The sequence below is a fragment of the Stenella coeruleoalba genome, assembly GCF_951394435.1.
Source record: "Stenella coeruleoalba genome assembly, chromosome: 13".
Classification (NCBI taxonomy): Eukaryota; Metazoa; Chordata; class Mammalia; order Artiodactyla; family Delphinidae; genus Stenella; species Stenella coeruleoalba.
In genome coordinates, this window is record NC_137159.1 from 5048843 (window position 1) to 5075716 (window position 26874).

Genomic DNA, 26874 nt, shown 5'->3' on the forward strand with positions numbered 1-26874 from the left:
TGGGATCTTCCCGGACCGGGGCACAAACCCGTGTCCCCTGCATCGGCAGGCAGACTCTCAACCACTGCGCCACCAGGGAAGCCCTCAAGGGGAATTATTGACCAATCATGTTTGTATCTCAATAAATTACATGAATGACACATTTAGTGAATAACCCCTGGGGTGACTGACGTCTGTCTCTCACAGGGAATTCGTCTACAAAGCACAGCTAAGCACAGCTAAGAATGTGGAAGAGACTGCGAGTCGGTTCCCAGTCCTCTGAAGAATCTCCTTGCCTCTTAGAGAGTCACAATAGCTTCCCAAAACCAGGAACAAACACAAAACTCAAGGGACTTCCCTGGCAGTCCAGTGGTTAAGACTTTGCCTTCCAATGTAGGGGGTGCGGGTTTGATCCCTGGTCAGGGAGCTAAGATCCCACATGTGGCCAAAAAACCAAACTATAAAAAACAAACAAAAAAAAAAAACAGAAGCAATATTGTAACAAATTCAATAAAGACTTTAAAAATGGTCCACATCAAAAAAATAAAAATAAACAAGAACAAAACTCAACTGCTCTCTTCAGAACTCTGAACATCCTTCTTTCACAGTAATCGGAACATGGACTCTGGAAAAACCCAACACAATCCTGTGGACTGTGACATTACTTGCTTTGGAGCAAAGGGCTATGGGATCCCTGGAGGTCCCTGCCGGGTCTGTGCTCAGCTGACCATCGGGACCCAACGGCTGAGGCCTCTTCCTCACTCTCCTCCCCAGATTCGAAGTCCTCATCTACTGCGTGAAAGAGCGGTTTGGGCCTCAAAACCACCCTTCTGCCCCCGCCCAGTTGTTCTTCTTGGGTCCTATTTCTTTGATAGCCCAAGTGGGCTGGCTTCCCTCCTCTGTGTAAGTTCTTCATCGGGATTATTTCTTGTGTCCGTTGTCCTTCCTGAAGTGACCCCGTTGGAGAGTGTGTGTTGAACATGATGGTGGGGACTTCTGCGTCACTGCCGTCATGATCTGGGAAAGGATAATCGAAGGAGGAAAGAAGAGGACTTTAGATCAGAGAGTGGAGACTTCATATCCAGGCGAGAGAACTCAGAGGGAAGAAGAGTCCTCCTGCTGTTCCAGCTCCTACACTCACTCACCTTTCTCATCAGCATGGTTTTCCCTTTCCGAGGTTGCTACCCCAAGGTGGGGTGGAGTAGAAGCTATAGACGCGGTGTGAGAAATAAACAGAAATGCATGGAAACCTGCGCGTCCGGCTGGTCTCTCCCAGGGAAATGAGGGAGTGTTTCTCACAAAATCAGATCCATTAGCCATAAAGCACAAAAAGATGCTTTGTGTTGTCAAAGACCAATGGTAAACTGAAGGTTCCAAGGTACTATGATATGAAAAGGGTGGATTTTATCTAGGTTTGTTTGTGTTTTTTTGGTTTGTTTTGATTTTTTTTTTCATTTTTTAACTCTAGGTTTGATTTTTAATCGGTGGCTACCAGAAATCATTAAATCTGAGTTTCATCCTTTTGACCTTGAAATAGCTAATCTTAGAGAAACAGGGATGGGACAGGACCACAGCAGAGTCACGAGTAGCGAAACAGCCGTGATGCCTTCCTTTCAGAGGATGTGAGGTGTGCACAGCGTGCGTCTGGCCCACGACGGCAACAAGAAGGATGGGAACGTCCACTTACTGAGAACTTACTCTGTGCTGTCACGGTGCTGATCTCTTTGCATCTTATGCCATTTAATCCTCACAACAGCACTCTGAGAGGAGGAAAATTGTGAGCCTCATCTCTTAGGTTTTTAAGAGGTTAAGTGACTTTCAGTATCACACAGTGAGGATGGGGCTGCAGTTTGAGCAGAGCCTGTCTGAGAAGCTGGCATCTGCTCCTCCCCAGGCTGTCCCTGTCTCCTTTATAAAAGCTGTGTGTGGGTCAGGACAGCTCCGTCAAGAGTGCAGGGCAGCCATTGGGTACCTATGTCATGTCCCCTCCAGATATCTAAACCACGTCCGGGACGTTGTCTTTCCCTCCTTCACTGTGCACATGCCTTCCAGGGAGGATTTTTCAGAAATCTCATTTCTTCTCATTTCTTCAAGTTCTCACCTTATACATGTATTTTCCCTTTAAATATTCTCCTGAAAACTTAGGTACTTTAAGAGATCTATATTTAAATCTGAAATAGGGTTCTTTCTCCCACTCTCTACTTCCTTCTAAAAAACAAAACAAAAACTTCACAGCTAGAACTAATATGTACACAGGTTTATACTTGACGAAATGTGTTTGGAATGTGGGACATCAGAAAAACTTCAAATATCCTGTTCAATACTATTTTTCCAAAAATGTGACCAAATTGTCCTGAGAAGGTTGTCTGGAAGTTCAGGAGGGGGTGGGAGGTGGGAGGAGGGGAATCAGCTGCTTTGAATTTTAGAAAAAGTGAGTTAAAATATTTGGCCATTTTTTCAGGACTTCCCTTTAATTTGTGCTTACGATCTGGTCTGGAACCAGAGTTCCTCTTGATGCTTTGGTGCCTGAAACGCTAACTAAGAAAACAACAGCTGGTCCTTCTGCCCCCAAGAGCCGTTCCTTCCTCTGTCTCCCCTCAGCCCCCCTCCTGGTTTCCAACCATCCTTCTGAGCTAAGGTCCCCCTCAGAGGACAGATTCCAGCTGCATCTCCTGCCCACCTTCTGGTTACTGAAAAGTGGGGTCCTAGAACTTGGGAGAGGCTTGGGCAGGTGACTTGCAAGCTTCCACTCAACTTAAGTCACTAGATCCATCCAAAACGGGAAGAAGGAGTTGCTTGGAAAGTGGAAGGCGGAAGGAGGAAGGGTGGGGACTCTCCTATCTGCACAGTCCTCCTCCAGGTTGGCGCCAGGCAGTGCAGTTCCAGGGAGAGATCAATGGAAACCTTTGCAGCAAAATCTGAGTGTCTGTTCCTCTACCTTCCACCTGGCTGAGAGCTCTAACCTCTGGACACGGGCACCGGGGGGTGGGTGAAGGAGAGACAGGGAAAGGGTTTCTGCTCAGGGCAGGGCGGAGCCTAACCCACTCCTGATACAACAAAGGCTGTTTAGAGACCCGGACCTTGCCCTCCCCATGGTCTTGTTTTGTTTCGTTTTAACTGTGGTAAAATACATCAAACATAACATTTACCATTTAATGCATTTGAAGTGTACAGTTCTGTGGCATTAAGTACATTGACATAGTAGGGCAACCATCGCCACACTCCACCCACAGAAGTCGCTCACCTTCCCCAGTGCTCCTGGGTTCTAGGAGGGTTGTCCAGGCAGGACCTCTCTACTTACAACACCAAGGGAGCCCCAAAGGCAAAGGAGCTTGGAGGAGTGTGTGGAGCCTGCAATCCAGCAGGGAGCACCCAGACATCTAGAGAAGGGGTGTCCTAACACGGGCGGACAAGGGGAGAGCGAAGAGGGACAGTGCTCTGCACGTCACAGCCTGGTTAGCTGCGGGGGACATCAGGGGGCTGCCTGACGGATGCTACACCTCCCTCTACGTCCTCCCCTAGAGCCCCTCCAGCCATTCCCTGACCTTGTCCTGGTGCGTAAAGGCTTCAGATTTGGAGAGAAGGTGGATGCAAATAATTGTGCCCAGATACCCACGGAGGACTATCTCAGTCTAATCCTGATTATTATTATAATTCTTTAAAACTTAAGAATAACTGATAAAACAAGTCTCACTTTTCCTTCACAGATTTCTAGGTTACCCACTGTTTCTCCTCACCGAATGAAATTTAGAACCAGTTGAGCACATTTGAAAGAAAAAAAAATTCATTGGGACTAAGATTTCATTCCACGTCTAGATTAACTCATGTAGAAATGACATTTCTTTCTTTCTTTTTTTTTTTTTTTCCGGTACGCGGGCCTCTCACTGTTGTGGCCTCTCCCACTGCGGAGCACAGGCTCCCGACGCGCAGGCTCAGCGGCCATGGCTCACGGGCCCAGCCGCTCCGCGGCATGTGGGATCCTCCCGGACCGGGGCACGAACCCGCGTCCCCTGCGTCGGCAGGCGGACTCTCAACCACTGCGCCACCAGGGAAGCCCAGAACTAACATTTCTAAAGTACCGTCTTCTTTTCAAGAACACCCCTATCTGCCCAAGTCAAGTCTTCTTCGATACCCCTCACTAGTAATAAAATCAATAATGGCTAATATTTCTTGCCCACTTACTTGGTTGCAGGAACTGTTCTAAGAGTCTTACCTGCACCAAATGGCTTCACTCAGGGCAACACTTGTATGTGGGAGGTACCAACATTCTCCTCTTTACAGAGAGGAAATGAAGCATGGAAAAGGAGAGTTTTATGTTGTCTTCATATAAGTCCTATATGTGTTTTCCTAGGATCTTATGATTTTTATTGAAAGCGTGAGTGAGATGTGTTTTAGGGCATCTATTGAAAGGATGCTTTGACCTATTAATCTGGCGAATAATGTAAATGCATTTTCCAAATGTTAAACAACCCCACCTCTGGGATAAGTCCTACTTTGTAAGGTGTAGTATTCTTTTACTATCCCGCTGTATGTTATTTATAACGTGTTTGTACATTAGTGCTCAGCTGAGGCTGCTGTGTGGTTACTTTTTGCTACCGTAGCTTGTGATATTGACATTCATCTCAAGAAGCGACTGTGAGGCTTTCGTGTTCTCTATCACTCAAGCAACATAAATAGCACCAGCTGCTTGTACCAGGAAGAGTTTTAAAAATTAATCTATTATACACCCTATGCTTGCTGTTCTTTTGTTTTGTTTGCTTTTGTCTGTATTATAGTTCTTTTTAACATAAAATAATACTACTTAGAAGAGAGTGACGTAGGAATAGATGACTAGATCGATGAAACAGAATTAAGTGTCCAAACTCTCTAGTTTAGGGGTAAATGACTAGTACAACAAAATTGGAAAAGAAGGTGCTGGCGCAGGAGCATGGCCATTTGAAAACAATTTGAAATGTGTCTCTGTCTTAACCTACACAAAGATAAATATCTTTATTATCAAAATAACTATTAGCCATTTGGCTTGAAATTGAAAAAATTAAACTATGAAAGTTCTAGATTTTAAATCACTTGGTGAATCATTTTTCTAATGTTTCTGTGGAAGATTGAGCCGATTTGATGAATCAGAATACAAAAATTTGAAGACAAGTATATCTAAAAACTAAATGATAAATGTGAAACTTTAGGAAAAATTATTGGCAGCAAATATGAAACAATGAGTGATATTCGTGTTATACGGTGTTCTTCAAATTCGTTTTAAGAAAAAAAAAGCAGAAAAAAATGGGCAACAGCAGAAACAAAAACTTCCTCGAAAGAAATATGGTTGCCTCTAAAAATATGAAAAGATGTTCAACCTCACTGAAAATCAAAAAGACTCAGATGAGAATTAACTGTGGTATATAGATTTTATCCTGTCATATAGTAGACTACTCAAACGTTAACTCAGAATAGCCCAGTGATGCTGAAAACGTTCAGAGATCACCTTTCTCACAACTGTTGATCTGAAGGTAAATTTAAATATACGTAATTTTTTACCTAAAAATTTTGCTTCCAGGAATATATACTAAGGGAGTAATTGGTTATTTGAGCAAAAATCAATCACAAGTAATCCAAAGAAATTATTAGATATCTTTGCTTATATTCATTAAATATTGGAAGCATTAAATATTTGTTAATAAGGATTTTGCTAAATAAGCTAGGGGGCTTTCATATAATTGACTATTATTAAGTCATGAAATGATTACTAGGTTCATATCTGTTGATACTAAAATATGTCCACAACGTATGGTTGAGTGAACTAGACAATTTATAAATATTGAAGAACAATGACTGTATTATGAGTTTATGTATAATACCTTGCTGTGTGTTTGTGATTTTTTGTTTGTTTGTTTGTATCAGGTCCAGGTAGGGTAGAGATCAGGATGATATAGATAGAATTATAGAAGGATGCTTACCAAAATGTTCTAGAGTGAGTATCTTGGGTGTTGGAGTTTCGAGTGCTTTTAAATTTTTTTTTATGCTTTTCTCCACTGGCTGACTTTGATTTTATATCAAGCATGTTTTTATATCAGAAAAAAATAAAGTTTCATTGTAAGGAATAATTATATTCACTCTTCAAAGATTTAACTCTCAAATCCTATATGTTTAGTTTATTCAAATTTCCAATGTGATTCCAAGTCTTAAAAATTTAGGAATATTAAACTAGAGAACATGGCATATCATATATATTATATGCCACTTTATGCTAATAGAAAATCATTTTATATACACGTTTAAAAAATAATAGCTTTGGGGCTTCCCTGGTGGCGCAGTGGTTGAGAGTCCGCCTGCCGATGCAGGGGACGCGGGTTCGTGCCCCGGTCCGGGAAGATCCCACATGTTGCGGAGCGGCTGGGCCCGTGAGCCATAACCGCTGAGCCTGCGCGTCCGGAGCCTGTGCTCCGCAACGGGAGAGGCCACAACAGTGAGAGGCCTGCGTACCGCCAAAAATAAAATAAAATAAAAATAGCTTTTATGAGCACAATAGCCAGTTTCAATAACTCTAAGAATTCTATTTAAGTAATAGGTATTAAATGGGAAACATCCCATCAGTAAATTTGGTGAAGTTATTTTAGTAAAATTTAGCCAACTTTGGAGAATTCTGCTAATTTATAAAACACAGGAGAATCCCACCACTTCAAAGAAGGGCCCATTTTATGTTTCCCTAAGACAGGGGTCAGCAGTTGATGACCCCCAGGTGTATCTCTCTGATGCATCTTTTGGTATGGCCCCTGAGCTAAGAATGGTTGTTACACTTTTAAATGGCTGGCAAAAAAATTTTTAAAGAATATTTCCTGTTAAGTAAAAATTATATGAATTTCAAATTTCAGTGTTCATCACTATAGTTCTGAATTCAACTAATAAAATACTTGTGTTCTCTTTTTCTTGTCATATATGTACTTTCATAATATTCTTGATTTTGCCTTTTGGCCCACAAGCCTGAAACAGTTTACCATCTGAACCTTTCCAGAAAAGAGAAGCAGCCAGGGATGCAGGTTACCTGTGAATTCAGCCACCCTCACATCTCTGCCTGCTGGCTGAGGATGGCTATAAGGAAAGGAGAGGTAGCGGATGTTTCGGGTACCAGCCTGTGGGTAACAAGGAGAAATAAAAAGCAGAGTTAGCCACGCAACTGACAGCTTCACACGACAAAGTGAGAGATACAGACCCACTCTGGAGCACCGTGTTCGGATCACTGCCTTTCAGTTACTTCAGTTTAAGGGAAACAAAATGCCTCCGCCTTCAGTATATGTCCTTTCCCTCTCATGATAAAATAGACCATGATAAACCTCTCAACGTTTCTCCTGCAGCCCTACTGACATTAGGGTAGAGATTAGGGTCTACTCCAGACCCAACCTCCATTCAGAGTCCCAGTAAGATAGCTTGGATATGGCCTCAGATGGAGTAGCTCAGATGCACAGTGGTTGCCATGAAGATAGGGTCCCAGAGACGTGGGGAGAACAAATTCCTCCCTGTATCTCCCTGGGGGAGGAGTAAGCTTCCTAGAGCCAGGGTCCCTGTCCACGGATGGTCCCCTGGAATGTCCAGTCCCTGGCCACCGTGGGAGCTAGTCTAGCCTCACAGCCCAGGGAGTGTGTTCCAGTCACTGACCCATCCTGGAGGGCAGTTTGCTGCCACATACCCCGTGGACCGATGCTTTGGGCTCCAAAGGGCCCAGGCCCAGAGAAGGGGGTGTCTGGTGTCCTGTACCCTCTTAGTTTTGTCTTTTTCTGTCAACGAGGTAGTGGTTTTGTTTGTTTGTTTAAATACTGAGGTAGTCACCTGACAAGGCCCTGCTCCGGCCCGGCCCAGCTCAGGTGAGTCAGTGTCTCCACCTTACCGGCTTTCCCCAGGGCAGGCTGTGACCTTTCCTCGCGCTCTCCCTGAAGGTGTTCTGGCGGCGGATCAGGATTTCTTTCGCCTGCTTCTCGCTCGTTTGGGGTTTGAGGTTGTATTTGTTGTAGGACAGGGTCTGTAGAAAGAAGGGGATGTCAAACATGTACAGACATCTCAGCACAACTTCCAGCCTCAGGAGACCATGGAAAAACCAAGAACAAAGACTAGTAGAGCGAGCAGGTGGTGCTCAGGTCCTCTGAGCGTTTGCCTCAATTACACAGGCACAAGCTGTGGCCCCGGAGGAAAGGTCTGTGCTCGGGGCCAGCCCCTCAGGACCAAGCTGCGGTGGGAGCCTTGCGTCTGGCTCACAGGCTAGTGCCCCCCATCTGCGCTGTCCCCCTGTGACCTCCCACAGTGATCACCCCCGAGGTACCCACAGACTTCGGTGCCCCCCCAGCCAGCACACACTCTCTTTCCCAGGTCACGTTTGTCATGCTAGGCCAGCGGTTGCTGAGTGTTTAGGGATCAGGGGAATTTAAAAATGACTTCGGCAATGTCTAGACGGTTGCTATTTTAAAATGTTGCCAATCAAAGATATGCACAAAAAAATCAGCCCATTAGTATCACCACCATCAGTTCAAAAAGGAAAAAGTCTTTTAACCAAAGTAGTAGGACGGGCATGGTCTTCGATACAGAACAGTTTTTCAAATTGAATCAGTTTAGTTTTATGAAAAATGTCTTCCTTATCTTCACAGAGGCCAGTGAAAATTTGTCTTGAACCACAGACCAGCATGGTCCTCAGATGTTTACGAAGTGCTTAACGGGAATCTCTTTCACTCAAACTAGAGGACTACAGATGTCACCTTTTGTGACAAGCCTCAAAACTGTAGACTTCCCACGAGCAACAAAGCAGACAGACAGTTGTCCTGGATTTCACCTTTGGTTTTTCCTTCAAGAGAGCAAGAGGACCATGGCAGAGGAGAGGAGCCATATGAACTACGTAAAGACAGGATGATAGGGCTTCCCTGGTGGCGCAGTGGTTGAGAGTCCGCCTGCCGATGCAGGGGACGCGGGTTCGTGCCCCGGTCCAGGAAGATCTCACATGCCGAGGAGCGGCTGGGCCCATGAGCCATGGCCGCTGAGCCTGTGCATCCGGAGCCTGTGCTCCGCAACGGGAGAGGCCACAACAGTGAGAGGCCTGCGTAACGCAAAAAAAAAAAAAAAAAAAAAAGACAGGATGATAACCAACCAGGACCTGCTGTGTAGCACAGGGAACTCTGCTCAATACTCTGTAGTAACCTCAGTGGGAAGAGAATTTGAGAAAGAATAGATATATTGTATATGTATAACTGAATCACTTTGCTGTACACCTTTGTCAATCAACAACACTGTTAATCAACTATACTCCAATATAAAATAAAAATTTTTTAAAAATAAGAAAAATAAAGGAGGCTTTAAGGAAAAAAAACGTGGCTAATCCGAATCGTAATGTGCTGTAAGAATAAGCTATACACTGATTTTGAAGACATTAATTTAAAAGAAAAGAGTATAAAGTATCGCATTGGTAGTTTTTAAAATTTATGATGTGTTGAAATAATATTTTTGATATAGTGGTTTAAATAAAATATATTATAAAAAAATTTTTTTAAAGGTTAGGATGAGAAAGGAAAGACAGAAAGGGTAGGACTGGTGAGTCATTCTCCCAAGTAATAAAAGAGGAAGCAAAAGCCATCTCGGGGGTGGAGTCCCCCTCTGTTTACTATGTATGTTCTCCCCGTGGGAGTTTCCATCACCTACTGGCTCTATGTGGTCAACAAGGAAGGGAGATCCTGCACAGCTTAGAAGGGAGAAACCTGGAGGTCAGTCTGAGCAGGCACTGATAAAAGAAGAAGAAAGCTGATTACTTAGGAACCTGATAAAAAAGAGAGAATGCACGGTTAGCCTCATTTTTGGGGCGGCTTGGAGTTCCAGAATCTCTCTCTCTATTTCTGGACTTTCCCTAAACTCAACCTCCACCCCCATGGGGCAAGTCTGAGTACCAGGCACCCTCTGGACTCCAGCCCTCACTGAGCCGGCCAGCATTCTTCAAATCAGGAAGCTCTTAACGACTTATCTAAGGTGGAATGTGATAGTCTTGCTGAAACAGTTTCACCTGGAATGATTTGAAAGCGGCTGAATGTACTCGAAGTGTGCTGTGAGTGTCGCTGACCTGGGTTCCTCCCGCAGGTGCAGGGCCTTTTTGCTGACACATTCCCCTTCATCACTGACCTTCTCGGCACAGCAGCCAGAAGACATTCCCTTGCCCTGGACCATGCAATTCTGAAGTCATGGAAAGAGCTGTGGGTGGATAGTTGGCAGACCTGGGCTCTCAATGCAGACTCGTTCTGAGATCTTAAACAAGTGAAAAAACAACTCCTCTGACCTCAGCATCTTCTACTTGAGAAGATGAGTTTTGACCAGATGAGTTTTTGGAGTCCCATGACCTGGTCACCAAAACCGAGGCCCTCACAGTTAACTCACTTCTAACCCTAGTCAACAATTGGGATGTTCCATTGAGTCCTCAAACGTAAAGAACTCCTAATTAGAGGACACAAATGAAAATACCATTTGATTAAATCAAAGTTTCAGGAGGATTCACTTACCGTCCCTGAAATGTTCTTGCTGTGAACTTTGGGCCAGGTCCCAAGTACTATAGCCTCCATGCCCTTTTCCAAAATTGAAAAATACGATGCCTGACGTGTCTCCTTTTTGTGGATATGTGTGTGTGTGTGTGTGTGTGTGTGTGTGTGTGTGTGTATATTTTTTTTTTTGTTTTTTGGCCTAGCGGCATGTGGGACCTTAGTTCCGGACCAGGGATCGAACCCATGACCCCTGCAGTGGAAGCTTGGAATCTTAACCACTGGACCGCCAGGGAAGTCCCTGAAATGTCTCCTTTTTTATCTTAGGCTTTCAGCAATGTGGTTTCGATATTCTAATCTAAACCATCTCAGTTTTCTAAGCTCTATTACAGTCAACCACGCTGAAACAACTCCACCATCACAGGCATCCTGGGGCCATCTTTCTTCCATGGTGGGTGCGTGTCACTGCTTTTCTGTCTCTGGAGGGGGAGGGAGCCCTGCTGGTTCTGGAAAACTCTGGGGCTGCAGGGCTAGGGCAGCCTGACCCCTAGGGCCTGCAACTGGATTTGCATTTCTCTTTATACCATGGGTGCCGATTTTGCTGCAGAAACATAACAATTAACTTTCTGTTCTCCAAACTAAGCAGAGAGAAATTGTTCATCAAGAAGACTGCTTTGGAGAGAATAACATGAACAAGAGCTGATTCCTGGAGGACTGGATCCCAGGACAGGCAACAGGGACACGTCTTATACACACCCTTTGTCGAACTTGGTACATGTTGTGTGTCAGAATGTCCCTCATGGACTCCACATCTTCAGGGGAGAGTCTTTTGGTTTCTTGTATCCTCTGGGCCCTGGAAACATCATTGGAGGGAAGCCAAGCATTATTCTTCCATCTTGGCAAGGGGACCACAAAAGGATGAATTTACTTTCAGGAGTTCTAATTGATAAACGTAAAGGTTATGTTTTTAACATAACTCTTCCTGTTGTTTTAGTAAATTCATATGAAACGTCAGCATGTGTGTCTTGACTTACATTTTGAGCATGTGGCTTCTTTGCCTATAGCTTGTATATGGGAATTTCTCTAACCCATTTTTAAAAAGGAGTTTAAAGTCATGGCAAACCAGTTACTTTTTTCCTCCGTATCTATTAGGAACAGACACGCTTGTAAAAAACAATAAAAATCAATGATTAGGAAATACATTTCTGGAAAGGATACCACAAAGGGCAAACCAAATGTTTCACTGTTAGATTCAACAGAAATAAGATTATTCCTTCAAGGCTCACGGACAACACCATGTAGTAACCACATTTTGAATAGCACTAATCTATGCGGTACTAAATTTTTACGAGTACCTTTATAAGTACATTTATCTTGGAATTGTCCCTTTAGGGACTTTATCTCTGGTTAAAGAATAATGGGAAGAAACTAAAATCATATTTTACGAGGAGAATTAGACCATTGCCACCATGAAAATCAGGCCAGCTCAGAGACACTGGACCCTCTGAGATTCTAGAAGCGGTTGACTTCTTTCAGCTTTCTTCACCATAAGCACCCCTCCCTCCCCCCCTCCCAAAAAAAGGGCTTAAAAGCCAAGTCATGGCCAGGTTAGCAGTCAATGAACAATTGTCCTCCGAGGATTTCAGTCATGACATCGCTATGTGCAGAATTCTCATGTGACACACATATTTGATTTCAATCACTTCGGTCTAGTGGCGGTAATTTCTAAAAACTTATTGTATGAATAATATACGCTCACTGTAGAACATAGGAACAACAAAAATAGGAGAACTAAAGAAAATTAAACCCATCTTTCAGTACAATTACCTCCCTTGACATATTGGTGTAAACCCTTACGGAGCTGTGATGTTTTTTCTTTTCTGGCTGCAGCTTTTTGAAAAGTACACGTGTGCTGATGTGCTGTTACCTGCTTGCACAGGTCTTAGGATAATTGACCATAGAGACAAGAAGTTATTGGTTTCAAGACAGGCCACTTTTTAAGTCCCTTTCCCCAAACATTGGTAGCGATATCGTCATACATAGCAAGGATATTTTTGTAAGTAATGCACAATGGGTAAAAGATTTTTAAGGGCTTGGATACTGGATATCACAGGACGCCAGCATTTACTTAGCAATGCGATCTGTCGACTGACTAATGCCCTTCCTACAAAATCACTGAAACCAGTTTCCATATCGCGGAGCTGCAAACGTCAACACTATTGATACTCAGTTACCACCCTCGGCGATTTAAACATTACTATCAGGGCATTTCAACCTAACTGTTTAAATGTCCTTCAAATAAAATTTATTCTGATTTAGATACACCCACGCATTCCCACAATCTGAACACATTCCTTTATTATGGTGGAAGGAATCTATTGCTAAACAGAAACAACAGCTAATCAAATAGTTCCACTTTGTGTGTTCATAATAAAATGACCAAATAGGAAAAAACTATGGGTAAAGTTAAACCTGAGATAGGAAATCTAACTTGGCATTCTCCCCAGTTTATAATTAACCACTCTGGGAAGGACCAGACTCAGTTCAAGCCCATTTAGGCTGCTGGCTGGGTGTGCAGTACAGGGTTCCCGGCAGCATTGCCTCGTATTTATTCACACTGAGAAGCTACAGCTATAGAATCAGAAGGATGAATGATTGATTCGGGCAATCACTGATGCACGGACTTTCCTACCTGCTACTTCGTTAGCAAAATCACTCCTGAAATGATATCATGAGCACAGGAAAGATACAATCCTCAGAAAAACTGAATGTTAGTAATCTCTAGGGCAAAAAAAGTAAAATTATAAAGTGAAAGTCTCATCGCTGGAACAAGATATAAAAGAAACCTCTATTACCTTAAATAAAAGACCACTGGTAATTTCATGGCCATTGAAATCAAACTGGGGAAATCTGAATCTAAATGTATTTGAATAAAAAGCTCATCTTTCCCTTAACTTTTTAAAAAAAATCAGATGCTATAATGCTGTAAAAAGAGGTTTCAGTTCTAAACACAGCAATAGAGATATGAAATCTAGTAGATGTTATCTTCATGCCATAAGACGAAGTCCCAAAAGGTCAAATATTTCCTGATTTATTTGGAGGAATCCATCCTCTTTTAGTAGCTTTATACATGAAATCCAGGGAAATGTACGTTGACTGAAGGATGTGCCCACTAAGTAAACAATGGTACTAACAGCTCTTCTGTGTATGTGGTTGCCTTGTGTCTTCTTAGAAAGGTCACCAAGGTGACCAACACTGAGAACGAGTGAAGAATGCAGAGCTGGGGGCCCGGCTCCCTACAAGGCAACGTTCCATCATGGAAGTGAACATGGCATCAGAATCTTCATACTAGTGTCTTTGGTGTCAGAATGCGTGACTGTGAACTTATACCTGTCATTATGTGATCAATTTAAAAATTCTTCAACTGCAATAAATTAATCTGTGCTTTTTAATACATGACATTGTAACTATTGGGGAGTTTCTAAAGACAGTATCTTGAAGTCGCACAGCTTAGTGTGTTATGCCTATACATTTACTATAAATACTTTTTATCTTTCACTTTCTTCTCTTTTAACATCTTTATTATAAATATTTTCATATCTCTTCTCTTTAATAGTAACCAAATAGTTTTTAATCGGCTTGAGCCTCTACCCACTGATGTTTCTAAGAACTTCCTACTCATGGGTAAAGCAAGGTGCCTCAGAGTTAGAATAATAATCCAAGTCCATAGTCTATTTATTCCATAGGGTTGTTCTGAGAGTCAAATAAAATAATGTACGTAAAAGTCAAGGAATTCCCTAGAATCAGCAGTGTCTGCCGTGTGCCACAGACAGCTTCTAGGGGTAGTGTTCTCCTGAAGGTCACAGAGTTTGGAAATCTAAACCTCTTGTAGAACAATTGCTTAAACTTCTAAAGAAAAAAAATATATGTGCGTTTTGTTGTTATCCTTTCATACGGAGTCACAAAAAGTGAGCTGAGTACACACTTCTTTTTCCTATTATTGTATGAAGGTTTGTTTTTTAAGAAATTACTGCTTTGATCTTAGGAGAGGAATTCCTTTTTGCTTGACGTCCTACAGATTTCTGATGAGATCAAATGAATGCAACTTAAATACTAAACTTGTAGTAAATATCGGTTTAAAAAATCTCCTCTCCCACCTCAGTTAACTAACCGGTTTGGGCTATAGGGGGAAAAAATGTCTCCAACCTAGAAGGCTCTCTTACTAATCTTGAGTCAATGTCTGAAAAATAATTGACTCAACACAAGGGCATCCTCTAAATGAAACTGGCTTAAAAATTGCCTTGAGGTTAGGAACAGGGAAACCTGCTTATGACCAGTGCAACGTAATGTACAGAGATTCAAAATATATTTTAGCACATGAGAGACTGATTCTCATTTGAGATAAGTGCCCCTACATTCCTAGACCAAGTGCTTACATCACTAGTGAGCAGAAGGTTGAGGAAGTTCCTCATGGTCTAAACTGCCTGCATCCGTCCAGGTCCAGCCCTCCTGCTGAGCATTGAGTTAATTCTCATCCATCCTTCAGTGAGCAGGTCAAATGCCTGGGGACCAGATGAGGTTCCCTCTCACCCTCTCACAGCTCCCTGGACTTTATGATCGTATGTTTGTGTGCCCTATTTTATTACTATCAAGACCCTGCTCCAGGGGTGCACTCCCTGAGGGCAGGGACCGTCTGCTTCCACAGGCCGTGGCACATAACAGGTGCCCTAGTACTCCCCTTCGCTAAGGGGATGCCCCAAAGTTCAGGAATCAAGTGAAGTAGGATTTGAAGGCAATATTGTAGAAAATAAAAGAATGCAAAATTATCCATGATGAGTGATATATCAACATTTTAAATAAAGACGAGATCAGTATCCCCGATCATTTTTTCTGCCTCAGGCTCTCATATGGCTCAGCACGGTGTTTCCAATAAATATTTGTTAGCACATTCCCGTTTTAGGACCAGAAATTTCCTTAAAGCCGTGTAGTGGGCAGCACGCAAACCAACCAACGAACCGCGAAAACAGTCTCGCTGAGAAATAGGGCAGAAAGTTTTCTGTTTATACAAAGGTGCCCTCAGGGCTGCTCCTGGAAATGTTCCCCATGTAAAAAAGGTGATGGTGTTTCTGATTCATTAGCAAGCAAGGGATGAGAAGTAACACTCAGGTGTTAATGACAATTTCATTGCTATCTATTCTTAGCTCTTCTCTCAACTTGCTTTTCAGAGGTGAGGATGTGGGGAGATAATTGAAACTCATTATCTTCTGAGGACGTCAGGATGGAGGAGCTGGTGTTCCTTATGCTAAATATACGTTCTGACTAATTTCCCCAATTCGTAAACCATTTCTTGGGAGAAAACTGGGCATCTTTAGGGAGGGGGTGAATTCATTCTTATGACATTCAAGGAGTTCTCGGTAAATGTCAGAGACTTAAAGCAGCTTTAAAAAATGTCTAACCAGCTCTTGGGACAATTGGTTTCCAGATACTCCAACTGAAGCACCAGGCTTCGAAGGGCATCATCTTGTAATGATGGGGTATGTATCAGTCTTACCCCACCCTCTGTCCCACTGGTAGCCAGTTCCCTCCTTGCTCCTGTTCACAGCTGGTCTCACACAAACGCGGCATTCTCCCAATTGCACACAGATCTTTGCCTGAGACACAATTACAAACACGGCCTTCTCTTTAAATATCCCACCAATCACCACACCTCTTGCTCCTATACCACTCATGCCCAAATCCAAGTTAGCATCCTAGGATGCTGACCTGGTCTCTCCTCATAGAAGACAGGAAGAGAGATGACTTATGGGACAAAGACAACAGCAAGATTAGCAGAAGCAAATGAGCACGGGTGAAAGGGTAGACATGTCTAAACAGGAAGACTTGTAACGTATGCTAAAGATCTTCTATAAATTCATTTGCCCCTCCCTCCCAAAGAAAGATGTCAAAAAACTCTCATCTTTTTGCTAGAAAGTAATTTTCAGAAACTAGGTGAAACAGATCGAGCATGGACCAAGCTATAAGATGCCAAGACTTAGATCTTATTTCTTCCATTTTTCCTTTGTCATATCTCTGCCTCTTCACTCCTAATAGTGCCTTTAAATGGAACAATGAGTTAGTGCCCCTTGTAATTCTGACATTGAAAGTCTAGATCGAGGGCAGATGTCACTTACTGGTGGGGCATGGAAAAGGCTGTAGAACTCAGTATCCCGGTCTCTGCCATCTCAATAGCTTGTTTCATTTCCAGCTTCTTGTACAAAGAAACGATGCTCGACTTTGGCAGGTTCTCTCGGATTAGGATTTTCCGTAAATACTTATGATCAAACTTCTTAAACCTAAAAATGGAAACCAACAGTTTGGAAATCCTCAGTCTCTGTATGTGTTATGTAAGTATATCCTTTTTCTAGAAACAAACTACACTTAACTTTATTCTGAAAAACACCACGACAGTGCCTGGAACACATGTGACTTTGAACACATTTAAAAAAATAATAATCATAGCATTTATACATTTTTTAAAATAAAGAAAGAATGGCCTAGGGACCTGAATACATTGAAAATCAACCAAACAAAAGGAAGGGACAAGCTGTAATCAGGGTTGCTCATCTTTAAAATGAGACTAGAGGCTTCCTTGGTGGTCCAGTGGTAAAGAATCTGCCTTCCAATGCAGGAGATATGGGTCTGATCCCTGGTCAGGGAACTAACTTCCCACGTGCCGCGGGTCAACTAAGCCCGCGGGCCACAACCACTGAGCCTGCGTGCCGCAAACGACAGAGCCAAGGCGCTCTGGAACCCACACGCCACAACTAGAGAGAGAAAATCCACATGCTACAACTAGAGATAAGCCCGCACGCCACAACTAGAGAGAGAAAACCTGCACACCACAACTAGAGAGAAGCCCGTGCTGCAGCGAAAGATCCCGCGTGCTGCAACTAAGACCCGATGCAGCCAAAAGTAAATAAATAAGTTTAAAATAAATAAATAAAATAAAATGAGACGAATAGTGATAACACAGGAGAGTTAAGGAGATCATGTGAAAGATAATTCCTCTCTTTCTAATCCAGCTTCCTTATGGCTGTTGTAGTTTGCCTTCCAAAAGTCAAGTATGGCCATGCCACTCTCCTATTTAATAGCCTTTTTTTTTTTTTTCGCGGCACGCGGGCCTCTCACTGTTGTGGCCTCTCCCGTTGCGGAGCACAGGCTCCAGACGCGCTGGCTTAGCGGCCATGGCTCACGGGCCCAGCCGCTCCGCGGCATGTGGGATCTTCCCGGACCGGGGCATGAACCCGTGTCCCCTGCATCGGCAGGCGGACTCAACCACTGCGCCACCAGGGAAGCCCTTAATAGCCTTTTGATATGAGTTTTAAAGGTCAAATAGAACTTTATAGTGTTAATGGCTGTAGAGAGCTCCTTAGCTCTGTACCATAAAAGCGTGTCCCTGTCTTTCCAGTCATGTCCTCCTTTTTTCTCACCTTTTTCTCACCTTGTCACTCTCCCATATCCAAACCATGACATGTTCTCCCTTGCCTTTGCAGATGGAAATACACTGCTGCTACTGTGGTTGCTTGGCAGGCTTTCCATTCTTCTTGGCCTAGAGAACTCATTTATTTTCCAAACCCACTCCCATTTCTGTATTGCTATAGTTCTACTCATTTGCCTCTGTTATAACATGCGCCATATTGACCATAATCATTTGTTCAGGCTCCTTCTCTTCTCCCCCACCCCACCCCCAGGACCACATGTACTACATTGTGAAGACCTAGAACACAGTGAGGGTGTCTTACTGCTCTTGACACAGTTTAGAAAGTTAGGTATAGATTCGGCTAAATGGAAGAATATTTAATAATGCTTCATTGGAATAACTACGGCATTTGAACTTAAAAAAAAAATCCATGGCCTAAATTCTAGATCGGTGGATAGTCACAGAATTTAAACTCTATTTTAACACTGTAAGGACTGCTAAAACGATGCTTCTTTCTACCTCATAAAAAAAAATCCCACTCAGGAGACTTTCCTGGCAGTCCAGTGGTTAAGATTTCGCCTTCCAATGCACGGGGTGCAGATTTGATTCCTGATCGGGGAGCTAAGATCCCACATGATCTTAGCCAAAAACCAAAACATAAAACAGAAGCAATATTGTAACAAATTCAATGAAGACTTTAAAAAATGGTCCACATCAAAAAATCTTAAAAAAAAAATCCCACTCAAAAGCTCTCAGTTTCTGGGCCACCACCCTGCAAGAGCCAGAATTTTAAAGATCTAGTCTCTCTTGGCATCACCAACATCAATATGTTGGAAATGTCTACCATTTGGTTAATTGAACTACGGCTAATGCCTACATCCTCCAAACAGCAGTGTAAAACTTCAAAAATCTCGTCTTCCTCATCCTCAATAAACTCTCCTCAGGGCCACGTCATTAAGAAATATGGCTGTAGACTAAATCCAGAAGAGGATGAGTTCTGAAATGTGAGATGTTGTGGAGAAGAGGGCCCCCGGAATCGTTATGCGGGAAGGACCTCCCCCACAATGGAGGAATCTCTTCCCCAGGATCCCTGATGACTCACCAACCCTCCTTTGCAGCCTCTTGAAGCCTGTTATTCCCTGGTTGTGCTTCTCGTATCACTGGGAAACTTGTTCTTGTTTTAAACTTAAATCTGGTGTCTCTAATTTCCACTTGTCAGTTGTACTAGTTTCCTCTAAAGCAACCAAGCCCAAGTTCACTGCTTCCTCCACCTGGTAGCTCTCCATTTCCCAGGACTTCTGCCTGCTTCTTGTATGGCATGGCTCCCAGGCCCTTTATCTTCCTGGCCACCTTCCTCAGGATTCCTTCTGCTTTTATCTTATCCCATCTACCTAGCTTCCAGTGGAACCTTCTGAGGTTCCGCAGGTCACATATATCCCTCCTTGGTGGTGAGACCTCTGCCTCCTTACTTGTCTCTCACTTGGTAGTGGCTCCACTGCCCACACACATCTTCAATTCCAGCCTTCAAGTGATCCATCAGCTGCAAAACCAAACACAGGAAAATGATTGCTGATGAAACGTTAACCCTACAAGACACACAAGGAGGGTTAATCCACCTTGGAAAACAAAGGGGGCTTTACTTTCCAGGAGCACACCCTCTTTTCCATCACTGTTCATGTAACGGACGCTTATAATGCCTTTCCCAGTAACACCACTTAGTTTCGTGATACAAAGCCTCTGTAGAGAATTTCTTTAATAAAGCACATAACTTGCAATGAAAACAAGGTACCTGCTTTGCTTTGAATACTATTTTTCTAGAATGATCTAGGAAATTTCTCATTCCTGAGATCAAATGGATATAAAGCCTAATAATTAACTTTTAATTCTTTTAATTTCATTGAGAAAGAAAAGAATATGCCAGTATCCAATTTATACGACTCCTGAAAATATAATTCTACAGGTATTCTATTATAATAGCAACATATAACAACAAAATTTATCTATATGCCTCAGTTTTTGTTTTGTTTTGTTTGTTTTTTCTTTTTATTTTGGACCGTGCCACATGGCTTGTGGGACCTTAGTTCCCCCATCAGGGACTGAACCTGCGCCCTCAGCAGCGAAAGCACAGAGTCCTAACCACTGGATCACCAGGGAATTCCCACGCCTCACTTTTTTTTTTTTTTTTTGCGGTATGTGGGCCTCTCACTGCTGTGGCCTCCCCCGCTGTAGAGCACAGGCTCCGGACGCGCAGGCTCAGCGGCCATGGCTCACGGACCCAGCCTCTCCGCGGCATGTGGGATCTTCCCGGACCGGGGCACGAACCCGTGTCCCCTGCATCGGCAGGTAGACTCCCAACCACTGCGCCACCAGGGAAGCCCCAACGCCTCAGTTTTTATCTGATCATTTTGTCTCAGTATTTACATCTCACCATCCAAGCCAATTATACTACATTTGCCTTATCCAAATTGTTTATAGGAATTTAGGAAAAAACACAGTCTCTTCATAATTTATTACTTTACAAATAATTTAAATTTGTAATCATTGAAGTTTAACATGGCTTCTAAATTTTTTTTGCAAAATAAATTAAAATACTAAATTACTTCTGAAATAATTATGTACTCTCTACCAATAATTATACCTTTTTTTGAGAAAAAGAAAAATAAGAAAGGGGTGAAATATTCAAGTTCTATTGTCTTAGGTATATATCTAATTTCTTAAAATAATGAACAGAGGGGATGAAGATAGAGACAAAAATCTTCAATCGGGTTAAAGCACTACTGATTATAAAATGCTCACTCCCTATCCCCATCTGTTGAATAGTTTCAAATGGCCTTGAAAATTTTTCATTTGCGTTTCCTGGAATTAAAATTACTTTATTTCCTTAGGTGACTTTGGCCATGAAATTCAGGTCTGATTTTGAAAGACTTCATCAGTTTCTCCAGCATTAAAGTTATGGACTTTCAGGCATGAAAGAAACCTCCAAATTATGTGGGTCAATCATCCCCTCCAAGCCTGAATCTCTTGTACAGCAACTATGCCGAGTGTTTCCGGTTATTGCTTGCACACATCCACTTCACCTTTGGGTGAGCCATACAAGCAACTGTCCAGACACTCTTCATTAACAGAGCTGAAGCCTCTCACCCTATGTTTTCCATACATTAGTTCTCATTTCTATTTCCTGTAGCCACATGAAACGTCATCCCTTCAATACTGCGTCGGACTTAAAACTTAAAACAAACAGAGACCATGATTGACTTCATTTTCACTTTTATCAGAGTTGTCACCAAAACTGCCACTAGGCCATGTCTGCTGAACTGGAAGCTGTTACCCTTCTTTATTATAAGTTCAGGAAGAGCAGAAAATCCCATGTTCCATTAGAATAATGATTTTCTTCCTTCCTTCCTTCCTTCCTTCCTTCCTTCCTTCCTTCCTTCCTTCCTTCCTTCCTTCTTTCCTTCCTTTCTTTCTTTCTTTCTTTCTTTCTTTCTTTCTTTCTTTCTTTCTTTCTTTCTTTCTTTCTTTCTTTCTTTCTTTCTTTCTTTCTCTTTTAGAACAATAATTTTGGAAGCAAGTCAGGCAACCCTGAACATTATTCATCATGATAGTTTTCTGAGGTGTCAACTTGGCTAGGCTACTCCCCTGTTATTATTAATACCCACTGAGATGTTGCTGTGGAAGTATTTGGTAGATAGGATTAAAGGTCACTGATCAGTTGCCTTTAAGTAAGGGATATTATCCTAGATAATCTGGGTGGGTCTGATGTGATCATTCGAAAGGCCTGAAGAATAAAGCAGAAGAAAATTCCCCTTGCTTTTGCCTGGGAGTTCCAGTCCACCCTTCCTGATGGCCTGTCCTACAGATTTTGGATCTGTCTACCCAGCACCCGTAGCAGGTGAGCCAATTCCTTACAGCAAAGCTCTTAATATATATCTGCTACTAGTTCTGCTCCCCTTGTTGAAGCCTGACAGAAGCAATGCTAGCTTGGACCCAAAAGGGAGAGAGAGAAGATGAAATGAAAGAAAGCTACTGGGCCCCACATTTTACAGGCAAGAAGCAGGCTGAACAAACTCATAAGCCGCTAGAGTTACAGATGTAGAAAACATACTTATGGTTACCAGGGGGCAAGTGGGGCAGGGATATATTGGGAGAATGAGACTGACATATGCACACTACTATACATAAAATAAATAGCTAGTAAGGACCTACTGTATAGCACAGGGAACTCTACTCGGTACTCTGTAATGGCCTATATGGGAAAAGAATCTAAAACAGAGTGGATATATGTATACATAGAACTGATTCACTTTGCTGTACACCTGGACCTAACACAACATTGTAAATCAACTATACTCCAATAAAAATTACAAAACAAAACAAAACAAAATTAATAAGTCACAAACACCTGCTACTGTTCATGAAAAAAGAACTATGACTCAGTGGGTGGAGGGGAGAACACAGAAGGTGGAGCAAAGAATCATAGAAGATTGTTCCCAGGACTGGAAACCAGGACTGGAAACCCAGGCAGACTTGGAAATTTGCTTGGGGTAGATGACTCCTTTTTTCCCTCCATATTTCCCCCTTTTGGAAAAGGAGTATCTATAGCCGTTATCTGATGACTGTCCTGCCAGTGCGTTTTGGGAGAAGATGACTTGTTTCTTGAGTTTCACAGGTTCAGAGTGAAGAGGAACTGTGTCTCAGGACGGATTATACCTAGAGCCTCACCCATCCTTGATTTAGATGGTTGAGATGCTGAGAGTTGGGTCTTTTGAACTCACAAGATGTAGGTGAGAGTTTTGGTCTCTGAGTTCATTCTATAGTGGATTGAGGCTTTTGAGATGTTGGGATCGGTTAATGTATTTTGCATGTGGAACAGACATGAGTCTTTGAAGAGCAAAGGACAGATGCGATAGGCAGAATGTATGTTCCCCAAAGACGTCCAGGGTCCTAATCCCCAGGGCCTGCAAGCATGTTAGTTTTTATTCAAAGAGGAATTAGGATAGCAGATGAATTTAGGTTTGCTATTCAGCTGACCTGATGATAGAGAGAATACCCTAAATTACCCCCATCGGTCCAGTATAACCATAAAGATTTTTAATGTGGAAGAGGAAGGCAGAAGAGTCAGTATCAGAGTGATGCAGCATGAGAAAGCCCTGACTGGTCATTGTTGGCTTTGAAGACAGGACGGGTCCACAAGCCGAGGAATGCCAAGAACCTCTAGAAGCTGGAAGAGGCAAGAAAACAGACCCTTTCCTAGAACCCCTAGAAAGAAATGCAGCCCTGCTACATCTTGATTTTATCCCGGTGAAACCCATTGTGAACTTCTGACTTCCAGAACTGTAAGATAATAACTGTAAGATGTAAGCTACTAAGTCTATGATAATTTCCTACAGCAGCACCAGGAAACTAGTACAGTCACTGTTGGTGGAGCTGGAGAGGAAAGAGGCCATGTCTAGTGACATATACACACCTCATCAAAGTTCTAAATCACTCCCATAGGTGACGAAGAGGGAACGTCTTATCAACTTATTAATTATGACCAAGAGATAACTTACACGGGTATGAAGCTCTTCGTTGATGGATTCTTTTTTATTGGTCTTTCTCACATCCAGGTACCTGACCAGAGGGCCAATTGTGATTCCCTAGATCATAAACCACAAAATAAAGCATTTTGTTGTAGTGAAGACTGTCAGGATAGAGAGCAAATCTATTGCAAATTTAGAACTTCCAATTTTAATGTCTTTGTTTTGTACTAGTTTCTCCTGGATAAATGCTCCAGTGTTTACTTTAGTTCTTACTTAATACCTTTACACGCTGCAATAAAAATAGGCCTGATGTCTATAATTTAAAGCAGGGATTTAGTTTCATTCCTTAAAATAACCTCCCATTAGTTTGCTGAGAGCTAATACCAGCTATAATAAAAACTATTTAATACCAATTGTTACCTCATTTTCAGCAATAGACATCAGGCGAGCTATCATTCACCTGTACAAAGGGATATTTTGATTGATATCTTTTATCAATTAAAAGGTCCCAAAATGTCAAGGTTACAGGAGGACCAAAAACACGATCTAGAAATATTTGGGAATTTAGTTTGGGCACTTGTCTGAAAATCAGATAAAGTGTCCCTTTCTTGGTATTTTACTAATTTAATACACAATCCTGAGAAGAATCAACTTATTTCAAATATGAAAGAAATTCTACCAACCTGAATAAATACAGTAAAATATATAACTACTAGAGTAGCAGTGACAAACATTTTCTTCCTAGGAAAAAGAGATAGAGGAAGCAAAAACGCAAGTGAAAAACTTCCAGCTCCTCGGACACCACTGTAGAAAATTATGCACTGGTCCTTGATGGAGAAGGGGAAAGTCCGAAACTGGTTACTGATATAGAAGAGAGCAAACACGCCTAGAAGGGGGGAAATACGTATTAGAGCAGAGGGTCACGAACGAGGAGACAAAGCAGCATTAGTGAACCCAAGTCGTGTGCATGTGCCCACAAAACAAGGCAACCTAATTCCATCACACCCATGGCAGTCTGTCCCAAACAGAACAGCGTACAAAACTTTTTACTTCTTGGGTAGCTGTGAGACGGCAGTGCTTCAAGTCAGAAGTGTTCTCTGGTAGTTTCCCAGCATGACTGCCTCTGTGCGTGTGCACGTGTGTGTGTGTGTGTGTGTATTTAAAGTAATAAATCTTGATACTTTTGATATAAGAAATGGTATATATTTTCTAATCTATTTTATAAATTTTGCTCAGCCTTTCAAAACTAAGAAAAGCAAGGGTATCACTTGGAGGGTAGAAGCATTTTTAGCAGCTCATACTCTCCCTGGGTCAGCAGAGGAGGTGTGTGATTTTGAAGGTGAGATTAGCCCTCGCAGTGCCTGGGGTCTGTGCAGGTGAGCAGATCTTTTGTGGTTGGTTTGGTTCTTCTTGAGGATCAATGCAAAAAAGAAAGGAAGTTGGCAAGGGGTCCAAGGAGGGGTTTCTTACTGTCAGTAAGTGGAAGGTGGAGGGCAGGAGAGCTTGCTGAAAACACAGAGGTGTTTTCTACCACATTGGTTTTTCATCCCCATGTGGCTGAGCTGCCACCCATGCAGTGGTTCCTAGTGAGAAAGGTCCCTTCACTGATGCTCTGACTCATCAAAGCAGAGGTTTCCCTGGAGAACAGTAAACCTCTCGGTATCCTCATGTGGTTTCTAATCGCACAGACATCACAGCAAGCATCACTGACGTTAACTCTACTGCCCTGTAGATCCCCACAGTACTAGAACTGAAAGGGACCTAACAAATTTGTCCACACCCACTGTTTTGTGGTTGGGGAAGAAGCTTTTGAGCTTCTGTCCAAGGTTAAATAGCTAGTTAGAAACAGTGATAGGACTTGATGTGACATTATAAATTTATACCAGAGTACCCTTAATTCTTTTCTCTCCTGAAGACCAACAGGCACATATATTCAGAGTTATTTTAATGAATATTTTTAATATTTCTACATTCTTGTTATTCTTTCCTAGCATCCTCTGATAGTAGGGACACTGACAGTGCAGGACACAGTAAAATTTAATTTTTCTCATCTTGTTTTGTTTGTCCCGGCTCCTCCACGGGCTAGTCCTGTGACCTTGGGCAAAAGTCAATCTTTTCATGTACGCATCTTCTCATCTGCTTTCTGGAGGTACTGAGTACTCACACCAGAAGGTGGACGTAAGGTTTAATAATTTAATATCTATGAATAACATAAAGCACGACCTTCTATGTTGTAAGCCTTCATGAGTTGAACTATTCTTAGCTAGGATGAGTCAGGCAGGAGTGGGAGAGCTGGACTCCGACACCTGGCTCTGTCCCTCGCTGTGACGTGGCCAAGTCATTCTCCTGGGAACTGTTACATCATTTCTCTCAGATGGAAAATGAAGGAGCTGGGTGGCTGGTCACAAAGCATCGTGAGGTCTCCCCAGCATTAATCTCCCAGCTGGTTTCTATGCCTGTTGGCTGGGCAGAAGCTCTGAGGTGGTACTCTTGACATGAACCCTACTGTCCTGTAGATCCCTACAGTAGTAGAACTGAAAGGGACTTACGAAATTTGTCCAGACCCACCATTTTGTGGTTGGGGAAGAAGATTTTGAGTAGTTAACTATCTGTCCAAGGTCAAATAGCTAGTTAGTAATACTGGTAGGACTTATGAGATTATAAATTTATATCACAGAATCCTTAATTCTTTTCTCCCCTGGAGACCCAATAGGCACATATATTCAGAGCTATTTTTATGAATATTTTTAATATTTCTACATTCTTGTTATTCTTGCCTAAATCCTAAAAACCATTCTAAATTTAGAATGGATATGTTCAAGATGAATTCTGAGCCATTTCTCCTAATTTCTCTTTGAGCAATTGGCTTGAAAATACTGGTCAAATTCACGTAAAAAAATGCTTCAAATATTGGTTGAAGTCATTTAAAATTATAATGTCTTCTAATCAAAAGGTAAAGCATATCTTGTAGTTCAGTACTGAGTGTTCTTTCTAGCTCCAGAAACATAAATATACAAGTTAAATTAAAAGCCATTAGTCAAGACACCTCGTGTTTTTAAGTTAGGCATATTTTATAGGGGTGACACCAGTTACACTGTAGAGTTGCCTTTGCTAAGCACTTTTCAAAAATAGAGATTCACTTCCTTTGTTTTCTATATATCACACTCAACCCTTCACTAAAACCACTTGTAATATTTAGGAGACGGTTTTCTAACAGTACTTGCCTTACAGTTTGTGAGATCTCACTTTTCCTGTAACAAAAGTATAAAAGAAAGCCCGCAGTTTATAATCTGCGTCTGATTTATGGTGCAAGAACTCATAAGCTGGCAAAGAAGTGAAGAGCAAGGGATGAATGTACTGAGTTATATTTAAATGTGTAAATGTGAGAGTTTTCTCTCAATTAAAAACAAGTGCTCCTGCTTCA

General features: G+C 42.2%; 1 protein-coding gene across 1 annotated transcript in view; it reads right to left on the reverse strand.

The window, feature by feature from the left end:
- Positions 1-295: 295 nt before the first annotated feature.
- The window catches only part of SLC9A4 (solute carrier family 9 member A4), a gene marked incomplete at its 5' end in the record, with an annotated part of 58376 nt that continues 31797 nt past the window's right edge, over positions 296-26874 (reverse strand). The window contains 8 exons of the mRNA XM_079941006.1: positions 296-996; positions 7016-7103; positions 7856-7987; positions 11226-11322; positions 16640-16801; positions 19398-19468; positions 23481-23567; positions 24134-24336. Of these exons, the coding sequence (XP_079797132.1) occupies positions 641-996; positions 7016-7103; positions 7856-7987; positions 11226-11322; positions 16640-16801; positions 19398-19468; positions 23481-23567; positions 24134-24336 (1196 nt within the window). The 3' untranslated portion in view covers positions 296-640. The remainder of the gene's footprint in view (positions 997-7015; positions 7104-7855; positions 7988-11225; positions 11323-16639; positions 16802-19397; positions 19469-23480; positions 23568-24133; positions 24337-26874) is intronic.